Raw genomic sequence first — 14,001 nt, forward strand, 5'->3', positions numbered from 1 at the left:
TTAAATGAGAAAAAACTCAGTACTTTTCATTTGTCAAGTATTTAATTCACACAGGAGCATACAAAAATATACTTTACCATGTGGGTATTTCATATGGACTACTTATTTATTGAACTACCAGTATATACCACTATGGTTATATACAGTATATATATATATATATATCATTATTGAGGCCAAATCGCCCAGCCCTACTCAATATGCAGATTTTTATATTTTTTATATTTTATTTTAATTAGTTGAGCTACTCCGCTATGTTTCCATGTACCCCCCTGATAATTGCAGAAGCTGCATGTTTTACTATATGAATATTGTCTGACACATCTTCTTTGTCGTTGTTTCTTGTAGCTGGGATGAGAGCAGTTCCATCAGCAGCGGTCTGAGTGACGGCTCAGATAACCTCAGCTCTGAAGAGTTCAACACCAGTCCCACTCTCAACTCCCTCCCCACCACTCCCATCGGCTCCCGCAGAAACTCAACCATAGTGGTAAGTAACACACAACATACACACACACATCCATGTTACACAGACGGATTAGCAGTGTGTGTAGGTTACAGTAGTATTGATTATGCTGTTGAGTCCAGTGAGGTATTGATGAGGTGCTGAATGATGTGTCATACACTCTGTCACTGTAGAGAGGACACAGAAATACACACAACAGGCAGCAGGACATTTGCATCGGAGACAAAGCCTGATTAAGTATTCTACGCACACCCATGATATTTATCACATCTGCAGCGATCAATGTTCCGCCGCAACACACACACACACACAATACATGCTGGATAGCTGCATTGTTCCACAAGACTCCTTTTTGGTCTTTTGTGGGTGATTTAAAGCTGCATTAAGAGATTAATTTTTAATAGCAATTACGGTTATTTTGGAGGTTTTAGATGATCAATTAGTAACCATAGACGTAGTCGTTAGTCATTGATCTACACATAAGGGATATTGTACAGCGAGCCGGTCATTGTTGTGAAATAAACACCGACAGGGCATCGCTCTGAAGGGGTTTATTTCACAACAATGACCTGAGTCATGGTCAATGGTCTGCCAGAGTCCGACATCAGAACTACGCCCATAGCAACGGTGTGTTATACATAGCAACGGTCTGCTATAACTGCTACTATACACCTTGATGGACAGATTAGAATCGAGTATTCAACAAAGCTGTGTAATAATAATCCATAATAAATACCGTAATGTTAATAATGCTGCTTCAGAGGTTTGGGACTTTTATTATATCAGTTTGGGCTCTGATTGAGTAAAAAAAATGTTTCTTGCCAGGATTTCCCTCAGCTGATTTAGCTGATCCAGAGCCTGTAGTTTTGGCCCAGTTCAGTAGTATAATTAGCCTGATTGAAACATCTGAGTCATACATTGACATGCACTGAAGCTGCGGTCTTAATAATTTGCTGTGGGGATAGGATGATTTGGGACTCTTAAAATCCTGACTGCAGCTCTGCTTGAGGTTCTTTAAGGTCCATCTGTAGCTGTATGGGTTCCAGACAGTGCATGTTTGCGTGTGCGTGTTTTCCCTGAGTGTCTGATGTAGGTCACACCTCCGCAATGTGGTTTATGTGATGGATGTAGTGGGATCTTAAGAGAAAGAGAGACAACGAGAGACAGGGGAGAGCTAGAGGGAATCAGCGTAACCATGGAAACCGAAGTGCAGGGATGCTGAGAGTGCGGGTCTTTGTCTTTTCCTGTATATTGAAGGACAGGTCTAGAACGGCCATCTGCACACACACACACACACACACACACACACACGGCCATCTGCAGTCCTGCATCCGGGCCAGCGAGCCGCAAGAACCGGGGCGCCTCCCTCCACGCCTAGTTGCAGGAGTCATAGCAACCATTACAACCCCCCTTATGGCATCATTACTATGGCAACCAACCATCACCTCATCATGCACCCTAATACACATGGCTCCCCTCTCTCTCACCATTCTCAGCTGATTTTTTTTTTTTTTCTTTATCGGTTTCTTTTTGTGACCTGAAGCCATTTCTTTGTCTCCGTTTTCTCCTCTGTTATCACTCCACCTTATCCCTTTTTTGCTCCTGTTGATTTTATATCCCTCAAAGGGAACTCCGCTCCTCATCTCTCCCACATATTGCATAATGTACTCAACAAGGATATGAGGGTGGAGGAGAGACGGGGGCACAAAGAAGACGTGGTTGAGAGACAGAATCAAAGCCAGAAAGTGGTGTATGTAGGTGGTACTAAAACCCAGATTTCCTCATTTCGACATGGAGGTGGACCAAGTAATCAAGTTAATACACCTTGTTTTCCCAATACCTTTTTTACATGTGTGTCTGTATGTTTGCGTCGTTATCATGTTTTGCCACGGCTATCTATCTGGACAGATGTGTATCTCATCCCCGCCTGTTTCAATAATCAGGGAATGTGTGTGAGGAAATGACAATGTTTTATCTGGTCAGACAGGACACACACACTCACTCACTCACTCATACCTCCTCCTCATGTGATGTGAACCTGCCCATGGGGTCTATTGGTTTTAATAAAAAAGGAATTCAGCATATGAGTCCTCATGAGAACCGCTCACACACACACCTACCTCCTGATGCATTGTGTAACTGTCAGTCTCCTGCAGGGGGGAGAATAATCTGTCTCCGTGAGTCCTATCTGTCCTCATGTAGACTCCTATAAACACTCCCACACACATACACAGGGATTTTGCATTATGTGAGCTTATGTAAGTATCTAAATCTAATTAAGGTTGACTTGTAGACTGAGGAGCGCCCAAAATTGTCTTTTGTCGTCAGTACACTTCCATATGTTTTTGCCACATACACGCACAGAAGACCTTGACTCAATAATGACCTCACATTTCCTTTAATTTAACATTCTTGCTTATTGGATTATGTTTAGGCTGTGTTGTATATATAGCTCGGTGTGTGTGAGTCTTTGTGTCTGAGCTGTGTGTGTACCTGCATACATAAAGTACACGAGTGTGTTGGGCAGTTTCTTCCCCTGCTGTCTCTTTTGAAGTGTTCAAATAGAGCATACAATAGGATTTAGACTGGGGAGATGAGACAACAGAGTGGGTTTTTTGGTATTGGCTGGGTTGGACATGTTTTTCTACTCACAGGCTCTGTCTGAGTCTACACACCTCATCAAATGCCTTTTTTTTTTTTTTTTCAAACTGCAGCCAGTGATGAACTTTAAGTACAGATTTTGCATAAATGATCCAATGAGTTGTTCCATTGGCTCATTCTTCCCTGTGTCCCAAGTTAACTCTGTAACATGGATTGTGTTAAGGGATGTCAGGAAATGAATCATCTAAGAGAAATTTACATTTTTTTTAAACAAAAAGTTTTACAATTGGGGTGTAGTTTAGAGGATTACACAAATAGAGTACAGTTCTTAAATTATATTAGCAGTGGCACACAAAAAGGCACATTTCTTACCCGTATCATACTGTATATACAGTACCTGAACTAATAACCAAAACGGCAAGAAGTGTCTGCAGCTCTTCACTTTACTATTTTCCTTGTGTAAAAAGTGGCTTAAATGTTCAAAAAAATCCCAGCACAAGGCCCACTTAGTAGCTATTTTTTCAGAGCTTTCAACTATATCACTTGGTCTTCATCAGCACAGGGAGTTAGTTCAGTTGTCACAGAGGTAGATCCGTTGACACACAAGCCTAATAGCTGTTAGGATTTCATCCATAGCACTTCTACAAAGTCTAGATTAAGGCTTAATATTTAACTAACCTATGCCTTTCGATCACTCAAGCTTTCATGTAGCTATTAAAAAATGACAAAGGAAGTGGGTTGTATTTCCACCAAAACCTCAATGGGATAAGTGCTAGATATAAAGATCTATATAAACTTCTAATTTTCCTCAGTTTTGAACAAATGTCACAAATAAAGCCTGTTTCATATGACAGGTCTGATTCTAGTGTGTGGGAGTCTTTCAATTTGACAAAGTTCACCATTAGTTCGACGCAACTAAGTCCCACTGGCCTGGAAAAACATCTACAAAAATATTTCACATCACCCTGAACAAATTAGAATAGGCTCTGTACCCTGACCTGTTCACACTGTTTTGTCAACCGTAGGTTTAACAGTGTTAGTCCTATTTTAGGTGTGTGTGAGTGTGTGTGTGTGTGTGTGTGTGAGTGTGTGTGTGTTTTTAAATGAGTTTCAAATGTGCGCTGTTTGTTTGATGTTGAGCCGATGTTGACAGACGATAAAGTTGATTATCTAAAAGCCATACAGTTTTTATGTGTGATCAGAAAAGCTTTGATTCTCTCTCATTACACTTTAGAAGCACTTTGTTGCCATGATGCTTTCTGTTTCAGTTTTTTTTAACTTGCTTTGCTTTTAGGCAGTCAAAAAATATTTACGTGGGCTGTCTTACATTTAGATAGGCAAGGAAAACCATGCCTATAAAGCAAACAATGTTCCAGAGACATACAAATAGTTATTGGCTGCCTGTTCTGAAAGTCAAATCTCCCACAATCACTTCTTAAACATTTTCTTGACACAATGTTTCTAAGCATTTGTCTGTCTTTCTCATTCCAGATGCGTACGGATGCAGAGAAGAGATCTCTGGTGGAGAGCGGTCTGTCCTGGGACAGTGATGACACCAAACCCAGCCACAAGAGCCAGGGCGGCGGCGTCTACGACACAGGAAGTCTCAAGTCCGAATCGGCCCATAAATGGAAAAAGACGCGGACGCAGGGCTTGGGGCTGGAAGGAGGGAAGGGCGAACTGAAGAAACCTCAGACCCTGGGTCACGGAAACATGTTGAAGAAAGGAAGAAACCCACCTGTGGGAGTCACTTCCCCAATCACACACACCACTCAGAGTGGGCTGAAAGTGGCAGGTGAGAGGACACACACACACACACACGCACACAGTGAGGTGTAATATATATAGCTACACTTGAAATGGTTTCATAACCTGAGTAGACTGACACATTGGCTGTCTTTTAATATTCCCCTCTCTCTGGCAGTCTCACACCCACGCACAGTCACAGACACACTCTCTGTCTTTGTCCCACACATTCATCCACAGCTGCAGCCCACCCTCCGGGCCTTTAGAGAGTGGTGCCATGTATCAAACGCCCATCACCACCCACTCCCTTCCTGCCAGCCAACCATACACACACACACACACATGCACACACTGACTAACAGTGTTTTTTTTTCTTCCTATTGGTCCAGCCTTTCCTATGCAAGCTTTATTTTTGTGCCGGACAGAGAGAATTTATAGCTCTTAAATAAAGGCCTTGTACCCAAAACAAGTGGACCAGAGAGTGTGTGTGTGTGTGTGTGTGTGTGTGTGTGTGTGTGTGTGTGTGTGTGTGTGTGTACGTGCGTTTGTGAGTGCAGACACGTCTGAGATTGTGCCAGCCTTACAGAGTGTCACCCATCGCACTTAACACACACACTCACACTCTCACAAACGCACAAAGAGCACAATAGTGCGGATTGTGCAGCTGCATTTTTAAAGCACACCATCTGTGTGCTGTTTACGTAAGCACACACACACACACACACACACACACACACACACACACACGTAGCCTACACACACATATAGACAACCAAAACAACAGGATATTAGTTGTGCTGTTGTGTGCCGGTCTAGATACGTGGTGTGTCTGTGTAAACAGTCCTCTTTCTGTGGGACTATCCTGTGTTTGCATTGCCAGCTGTTGAAATGACAGAAACAAGTGTGTTGAACCAGCCTGTGATCTGTGTGCCAGGCTGTTATTGTTATTGATGTGAACAGTGTGAATCTGCTATCAAGTTTATTCAATCTGCCGCAGAGTTACAGACTCTAATTAATCAGATGATGAAGTCAAGTGAAAGCGGACTGGAAGAGGTTGTTGTAGCTCATCAGTGTGGAGGAGCTCATGAATTTAACCAAATGAGCGACACACATTCTTAGAGAGGTCTCTATCGCTCATGCTGGAGATCAGTTCATTGCTGAGGTTTGGCAGGATTGTGTGTAAATGTGTGTGTGTGTGTCTGCATGTTTGCGGCATTGTAGGAGACGCAGTGTGAGATCTACGAGGAAGCAACTTTTCCACCAATAGACAAACTTCCATAGTTATTCTGTAGTATGCACGATATACTTTTTTGTAGTTAGTGCATAAGTTTGATTTATTTTATTTAGAGCTGCAACTCACAATTATTTTCATTATCATTCAGTTGTTTTTATGACAATTTTATCGATTGATTGTTTACGTTACAAAATGAAAAAAAATAGTTCCAGCAGCACAAGGTAACTTTGTCAAATTTGTTGTTGCTTTTTCTGAATAACATGTCATGTAGTTGAGCTCAATGGTCGTCTATAGAGACGGCCTTGATTCTATCATGCTTCCATAATATCAGCACTATAAAGGAATCACTTACTTGCTGATTGAAGGTCTAGGTTTGGGTTGCAGGAGGTGAATGAGTGAATGAATGAGTGGAGTGTGTTACGTTTGTAACAAAATAAAGAAGCTATAGTTTGATGCCTGCATCAAAGTATTTAAAAAAAGTTCAACATTAAAAATTCTAAGCGAAAATAAACGTAATCTTTTTTGCATATAGTTTGCTTGCAAGCGATTGAAAAACGTTCTTCTCGACGTCCTCATGTCGCTCCCCAGTGTCTGTTTCTAAATGATGATGGACGCATGACGATTGTGTCATTTAAAACTCAAAATGCGATGTACTTATTTAACAAAGCTAAACAAAAATCCTACAGCTATAAAAGAGAGAGGAGCAGCAAAACCTCATATTTGAATTTTATTGGTTCGTACTAACAGAAAATGATTCAATATACGATAAACGCTACACAGTCTTCATTCCAAACACTTTTAACATTTTGCCTAAACTCTTATTAGACTTAAAATTAACTTTATGCGCCTGGGTTAGCTCAGTTGGTAGAGCGGGCGTCCATGTATTAAGGCTTGGTCCTGACCGCGGCGGCCCGGATTCGAATCCGGCCTGTGGCCCTTTCCGCGTCCACTCTCTCTCTCTATCCACTGTCCTGTCATAAAAATGGAAAAATGCCCCCAAAAAAATAACTTTAAAAAAAAAAAAATGTACTTTATTTATATTACCCTGTGGACATATGTTAAGTTTACATTCAGTGTTACTTTTCCAAAGAATTAATACTTTATTTGGTTTATACTTCAATTTGTTTCAATTTTTTTTTTTCCCTTATGCATTGCATTATGGGAAAACAGTGTCCCATTAACCATACAGTCAAACATCAATCTGATTTAGTTTCCAAGTTTTTGTCACTTTTATGGTGTGAACGCGCTACATACCTGCTAGAATCAGTATGTAGTTTTGAAGTGGGACACGGTGCAGGTATTCATCACTCTGTCAGCGCTGATGTACCATGTATCTCTCTGTTTCCTTTCTGTCACATGCACTCACGCAGGCGCACACCTGCAGATACATTCAGCCACCTTTCTGCAACAGAATACCTCTCACATACACACAAATAAACACTGATGCTGTATCTTAACAACCATAAATATACAAGTGCACGCATGTTTATGGTGTGATGGTTGACGGAAGACAGTGTGGGGCGGCTCGTCTCCCTGGAAAACCGCCGGGAGATTTAAGCGGCCTTAAATAGAAGAAGACTTAAGGAAGGAGGATATAAACGAGCCATTTTCCTTCAACATGCAGGATTTCTCCGTCTGCCCTTGTCTTCAGATGTCCGTCACTTCAGACATGCTGAGGTCTCTTGCATCCAGACATGTGGTGATTCGCGGCGTCTTCTACACACGCCACCGCGTCAAGCTGTGAGCTCCACTGTCTCCATAGCCGGTGTCAGTAAATCAGGCTTCATTCATGTCAAAATTAATACACACGCCTGGATTCTGTCAGTGTGTTTGCTTCTCACTGCCCTGTTGGCAGCGTGTGTTTCTGCAGCTTAATGTTCTTGGAACGTGCTGTGTTGCGGTTATACGATGGATTGAGTTTATGACTTGACATGTAAACCCAATTTTCACATTTACAAAAGAACTCCAAGCGTTATGTGTTGTCAGTGTCACATTCCTATAAGATCCAATCACTGAGAACTGTGTGTGTGGTATATATATATACATGTCTGGCTCTACGCGTGTGTATTTTGCGGGCTTTTTCAATACCCTTAAGTGACTCCAGATGTCCCAAGGCAGCACGCCGGTGGGTCCCATTCAACAGCAGTTCTTTGACTCTGTTAATGCCTTGTATATAAACCTCCCATAACAACTCCCATTAGATACAAATTAAGAGCGTGGGTAGTGTGGGCTAACACTTGTGTGGGTGGCACATACAGCGCACATGTGTGTAATAGTTTTTTCTCATAATAACTTCCAAACAAGTGCAGTTAATTTGCCAACTGGGAACAAAATCCCGTAAGTTTCCTTCAACCTCCGTTCCACCAGGCTATCTCTCCCTCCGCCCTTTTTCCCCAAAGGCATTTCAAGAGTGGAGAAACTCAGTTTTACCGGGTGTTTCGTGCACTTTCGTGCCCGCAGACACGCTTCGTTGTGAATGTGAACACCAGTTTTCCACAGGCACATGTTAATCTCAGCAGCTGTGACACACAGACGTGCACTTACTGGAAAGCCAGAGAAAACGGTTTTAGTTCATCAGGATGGAAAAAAGAGGAGTAACCGCATGATAACTGTGTGTGAGGGTAGAGCTGGCTGAGAGTCTGGTCTACACACTGTCTGTCTGCTCAGAGAGGGATTTGTCTTTATCAGCAGACAGTCAGACCTTGTAGGTGGTTAGATAAGATATCATGTCCTAATATGGCTTGGTTAGTCTCACTCACCACCAGAGACGTTTCAAGCTACTCATCAGTGACTTTTTTTCTCTTTTCCCTCCTCTACCTCTCTAGGTACAGTGAAATCAGATGGGAAGCCAATGGATAAGTCTCGGTTAGCAGTGAAGACCTCTAGCCTTCAGCGCTCCTCTTCTGATGCCGGTAAAGACCACAGAAATGGCACCGGTGCTGGTGAACAACGTAAACCTCCGTCCGGCCTCGTCAGGCCATCAACTGGTGGAAATTTTGGTTTCAAGAAGCCTACCGCAGCTACCAATAACGGCACAAACAACGCCAGTTTGCCCATACCCTGCGCTTCTGCAACAGCGGGGAAGATTCCCAAAACGTCGGGTATTCCTGTCAAACCAGGGGCTGGTGGCGGCGGTGGTGGTGGCGGTGGTGGTGGTGGAGGAGGACGTAAGACAAGTCTAGATGTTTCAAGCATCGAGCAGAGTGGTTTTCTATCTCCAAATGCCAGGACGTCTCTCCAGTACCGATCTCTGCCTCGTCCAGCAAAGACAAGCACCCTGACTCTAACGCGGCCAAGCTCAGCTCGCCCAATGAGCACCACCATGGACACAGGCTCCGGGCTGATGAAACCGCCCCAGGGCTCGAGGCTCAAAGAGCCCGCCTCTGGGATCGGTTCTGGGTTGAGTAAGGCAGGTGGTCGCGGGATCCCGAGTCCCAGTCCTGTCAATCAGACAGACAGGGAGAAAGAGAAAGAGAGGGCCAAAGCCAAAGCTGTGGGATCTGACTCTGAGTGTGGAGGAGGGTCTCTGAAGGGCAGCCCTGCTCAGACCCCCTCAGAGAACGGAGGGAAGCTGCAGGGGCTCAGACCTCCCAGCAGTGGCAAGAGCATGGATCTGCCCTCACCTAGCACACACAGGTACAACCACAAAACAGTACTTTTCAACACACTTTCATATAGAAGACAAAGTACGAATATGAATTTGCTTCAACATTGTCTGTGTTTGTCTGTAGGTTATCTGGAATGCGCAGCCTGGTGAAGCCTCCGTCCATGGCCCAGCTTGACAAGCTGAACTCAAACAGCCTAGATGTGGGAGTTCAGGACTCCCTGCCGCCTAAGATTCCTCCCTACTCTAAGCTCCAGGACCTGGTCAGCTCAGCAGGCAGCTCCACTGGCCCCTGCCTGACCCCCAGCCCTGCCCCTCTACTCAATGTGAACTCTTCGGCCTGCTTCTCAAGCTCAGGGACCGGGTTGGGCCCCAGGCAGGTCTCCTCTCTCGGGGTTCAAGGGAGCGGAGGGAGCACCTCTCCCCTGCTCTACCCTCGTCTGTCTGGGCTGCATCGCAGCATGGAGTCGCTGCCGCTGCATATGAGTCTGGCCCCAGAGCCCCAGGAGAGGGAGAAGGCGAGAGAGAGTCTGGTGAGAGGATACACCACCTTAGAGTCCCGACACAAAGATAAACAGGAAGACAGAGGCCCTCCGGCCAGCTGGAGCTCTGGAAGTAGAGTCTCATTAGGTCTCACAGACAGGTAAGATTCAATAATACTCAACTGTGCATATATTTGAAACACAATCACATCACACCGGTATACAAAGCAGATGTTTTGTCATTCATATTTTGTAATGCTGCTATGTAACTCCACCTACTGGTCTGCTGAGGAACTGCACCAACATCATTTCTTGTTCAGGGAAGTTCTTTGATACCTTATTCACTGTGTTCTACGCTACAATTTTGCATTTCCCTCCCCTTATTGAGTGGGCATGTGGAAAGTTAATTCGGTTGGCATTTGATGACAAAATACTGATCATACAAGAAAAGGTTTGGAGCCATTCTGTGACAGCGGTGGCATTTATGAAGAGAAACAACGCCTATTCATATCTTCAAAGACGAGATAATAACAATCCACAAAAATGAAAATGAAAACACAGACTGGTAGAGATGTCGTGGTCTTGTAAGGATATACTTTGAATATACTTAAAGGGATAGTTTGGGTGTTTTAAAATGGGGCTGTATGAGGTACTTATCCATAGTCAGTGTATTACCTACAGTAGATAACGGTCAGCACGCCCCCAGTTTGGAAAAACAGACAGGAGTTACTAGCAATGTTGTGGACGGGGCCGGCAGTATTTTAGCCACCTAAAAAAATGTCCCACCTAAAATAATCAAAATCAATTTAAGTGTACGCTATATTTAGAATATTTTCACCGCTTTACCTTGCCGTCAAACAGCCCTTTCCGACGGAAAAGGGCATGAACACGGGAGTTGCTGGCCTACCGCTGCCTCTGTCGGTTAGTTCGTTTGTGCTATTGTGTGACTTTGGTGAATCCGAACTAACCAAAATGACACAAAAACACAAACAAACTAAACTAAATTTAATTTGTGATTTAATCAGAAAACCAGAGATGAAACAAAAATCCTGGTGAAATGCAAGAGGATTCTTTACCTCCATCACCATCCCATGGTAGTCACAAACTGAAAGATATTGTTTATTTTCATGTTGCATGAGATGGTTAATATTGCCTAAATTATAGAATATGGTTTAATGAGAAGGCTAAAAATCATATTTACATTATGAACGCAAACAACAAGTAAAGGCCCCCACATGCATGCACACCCACCTATATACACTCACATACAGAGACTGAGGGGTTTCTAGACTATTATTACTACGAGCCTATTATCAGTGTTGTACAGGCCGCAGTGACTGAAGTCATAATTACTGGCTGACATCAGCTGTCTGCCAGTCGTACTGTGCTTCTTTGTGCCTGCTGCCTGTTCCTGAGAGTTTAATAACTGCCTACAGCAGTGGTTAAATAATGTCATTGTTTAATCTCCACAGTTCTCAGAGAGACAGAAACACGCTGCCAAAGAAAGGTTTAAGGTAAGTGGACACACACACACACACATACAGCTACACGCTCTTAAATACCACACGCTGTCATGCACTGATCGTTTGACGCAATTTTGGCACAGTCGTTTAATTGCACACACACAGAGATCCCATTGATAAGATCCTCAGCGAATGACAGATTGTGTTAATCCTCATCATCCCTGTCACTTGTAAATCCTGCTTTAATCCCCTCAAAATGGTTTCTCATTGTGTCACTGCCAACATTTATTTTTGTTACTTGGCAACACTTAACCCCACCTATTTAGCATTTAAAAACAGTATATAAAAATGTATAGATATAAGATCTTTTTAAAGGTCAAAAACTTCAACTCCTCCTGCTGGTATATAGACAGATTATAGATGACTTTATACTCTTACATAAAAATGTCCCTATGTGTGTCCTTAACGTCATTGTTATGTGTTATAAAAATGTATCATACGTTTTTATCCTGCTTATAGATGATAAATGAGGGCTTTAAAATAAAGTAAAGTAGTTTTTTTTCTTTTCATAACTCTTCTTTCATTTGACTTTGGCTACTGTTTGTGTGTGTTCTCTGTCGGAAAGCTTTAAACACAATGTGACTTTAAAACAACATTTTACGTTCAATTTAATACGTAACAACAGATCTATAATGACTGACAGTTTCTTTATTTACCATTAGCGACACTGACTTTGTCCTCTGTCTGTGTAGTTTCAGCAGTGCCTCGCAGGTTGAGGAGGAAGGGAAGGAGAAAGGAGACAGGAGACACTCTCATACTATCCTCAGTATGACCGACTCGCTCACTCTTCCACTGCTGTCCTCACCCACCTCCCTGCCCCGCACCTCTAAGACCAGCATGGGTGAGTTTAAACACATGTACACACACTCAAAAGAGTATGAATAGCGCTACACTAATAATGCATTTTGTGTATAACATCACTAACTCTCTTACCTTTGACCCCTCTGCTCTCTTACTAGTACCCAGCCCTGTCGGCGGACCTCCGAGGATGACTCGATCCAACAGCATCCCAACACAAGACGCCTCTCTCGAGCTGTACGGAGCATCTCCGCTGGGCAGCACGCTGTCGCTGGCCGAACGCCCCCGCAGCATGGGAATGGTTCGCTCCGGATCCTTCAGGGACAAGGAACCCGACGAGGGTGAGCCCACTGAATTATTTTTTTTACGACGTTCTATTCAGTGTTGTTGTGCAACTCAGTTTGTAATTAGTTTGTTTTTGTTCCTCTTAAGTTTCAGTTCATGGGTCTGTACTCTCCCTGGCGTCCAACGCCTCGTCAAGCTACTCCTCGGTGAGTGTGGGCGGCATACAGACTCAGGTAGCTACACTCCCGTATGTGATGTGGTGTGAGTGCGTGTGGATGTTTGTGTGTACAGTGATGCTTTCCTCTCGTTTCAAGAGAGACAAGACTTTCTCCCTTGGTATGCCCGATACCTTAGTAGTCTCCTCTCCTCTCCTCTCCTCTCTCCTCTTCTCCTTTTGTCTTATCTAACATCTTGACTTTTATTCCTACTGCTTCCTAAGGCTGAGGAAAGGATTCAGGGAGAGGTAAGTGTGTTCTTTCCTGCTCTTTCTTCTTCTCCGTCTCATTTCTGCCCTCTCATCCATCACTCTCATCTCTGTTGTCTGTGGGAGAACAAGTCCATCATTCATTTCATGAACAACATTCACTCAAAGTCACTCGTGTAATGTCAGCCACTGTCAGCTCTAGTAACCTCGTTTTCTTCAGAGTATAACATGCCTGTTTTCCCTCACAGCAAATCCGTAAACTGAGGAGGGAGCTGGAATCGTCGCAGGAGAAGGTGTCTAACCTGACGACACAGCTGACGGCAAACGTATGTACTGCTTGTCTGCTATCTTACTCATCATTAATAAATGGGAGTACCCAAAGAGAATTTTCCATCTCACAAAATGTCCGTTGCAGTGAAACAAAAGGCGGACGGGGTCTGTCAACCATGTAATAAAACGAAAATGCCAGAAAAACAGTCCAATTAAAAGATGTATCAGATAAGATATCATAAAGAGAAAAATGCTGCTCTGTGCAACCACACTCTAATCTATTTGAATGACATTTCCCATTATTAAAGCTACAATATGCAGCCTTTCACCTTGAGGCAACATATTTGTAGTCACACCTCCTTCCAATTTTACACCCTAAAACTTGTCACTCATTTTGATGAACTGTCCACCTCACTGACATCTACCCTGAGGCCGAGGTAACTGATACTCATGACATCACGAGTGTCGAGCAAGCGACAGCAGGCAAAGAAAGAACAATGTCAGGCTGTCGTCAACAGTGTTGTTCTTTTGTTTCTTACCGCTTAATGTAAAAACAAAAAAGAATTGCATA

General features: G+C 43.3%; 1 protein-coding gene across 7 annotated transcripts in view; it reads left to right on the forward strand.

The window, feature by feature from the left end:
- The window catches only part of nav1a (neuron navigator 1a), a 125,820-nt gene that overhangs the window by 99,249 nt on the left and 12,570 nt on the right, over positions 1-14,001 (forward strand). For 4 of the 7 annotated variants that reach the window (XM_074644259.1, XM_074644258.1, XM_074644264.1 and 1 more), the window contains 10 exons: positions 349-487; positions 4,556-4,859; positions 8,870-9,680; positions 9,776-10,291; positions 11,603-11,644; positions 12,346-12,494; positions 12,613-12,792; positions 12,884-12,969; positions 13,176-13,199; positions 13,409-13,486. In XM_074644259.1, the coding sequence (XP_074500360.1) occupies positions 349-487; positions 4,556-4,859; positions 8,870-9,680; positions 9,776-10,291; positions 11,603-11,644; positions 12,346-12,494; positions 12,613-12,792; positions 12,884-12,969; positions 13,176-13,199; positions 13,409-13,486 (2,329 nt within the window). The remainder of the gene's footprint in view (positions 1-348; positions 488-4,555; positions 4,860-8,869; positions 9,681-9,775; positions 10,292-11,602; positions 11,645-12,345; positions 12,495-12,612; positions 12,793-12,883; positions 12,970-13,175; positions 13,200-13,408; positions 13,487-14,001) is intronic. The other 3 variants (XM_074644261.1, XM_074644260.1, XM_074644263.1) reach the window with 3 other exon arrangements.

The sequence above is a fragment of the Sebastes fasciatus genome, chromosome 8, assembly GCF_043250625.1.
Source record: "Sebastes fasciatus isolate fSebFas1 chromosome 8, fSebFas1.pri, whole genome shotgun sequence".
In the NCBI taxonomy this organism is placed as follows: Eukaryota; Metazoa; Chordata; class Actinopteri; order Perciformes; family Sebastidae; genus Sebastes; species Sebastes fasciatus.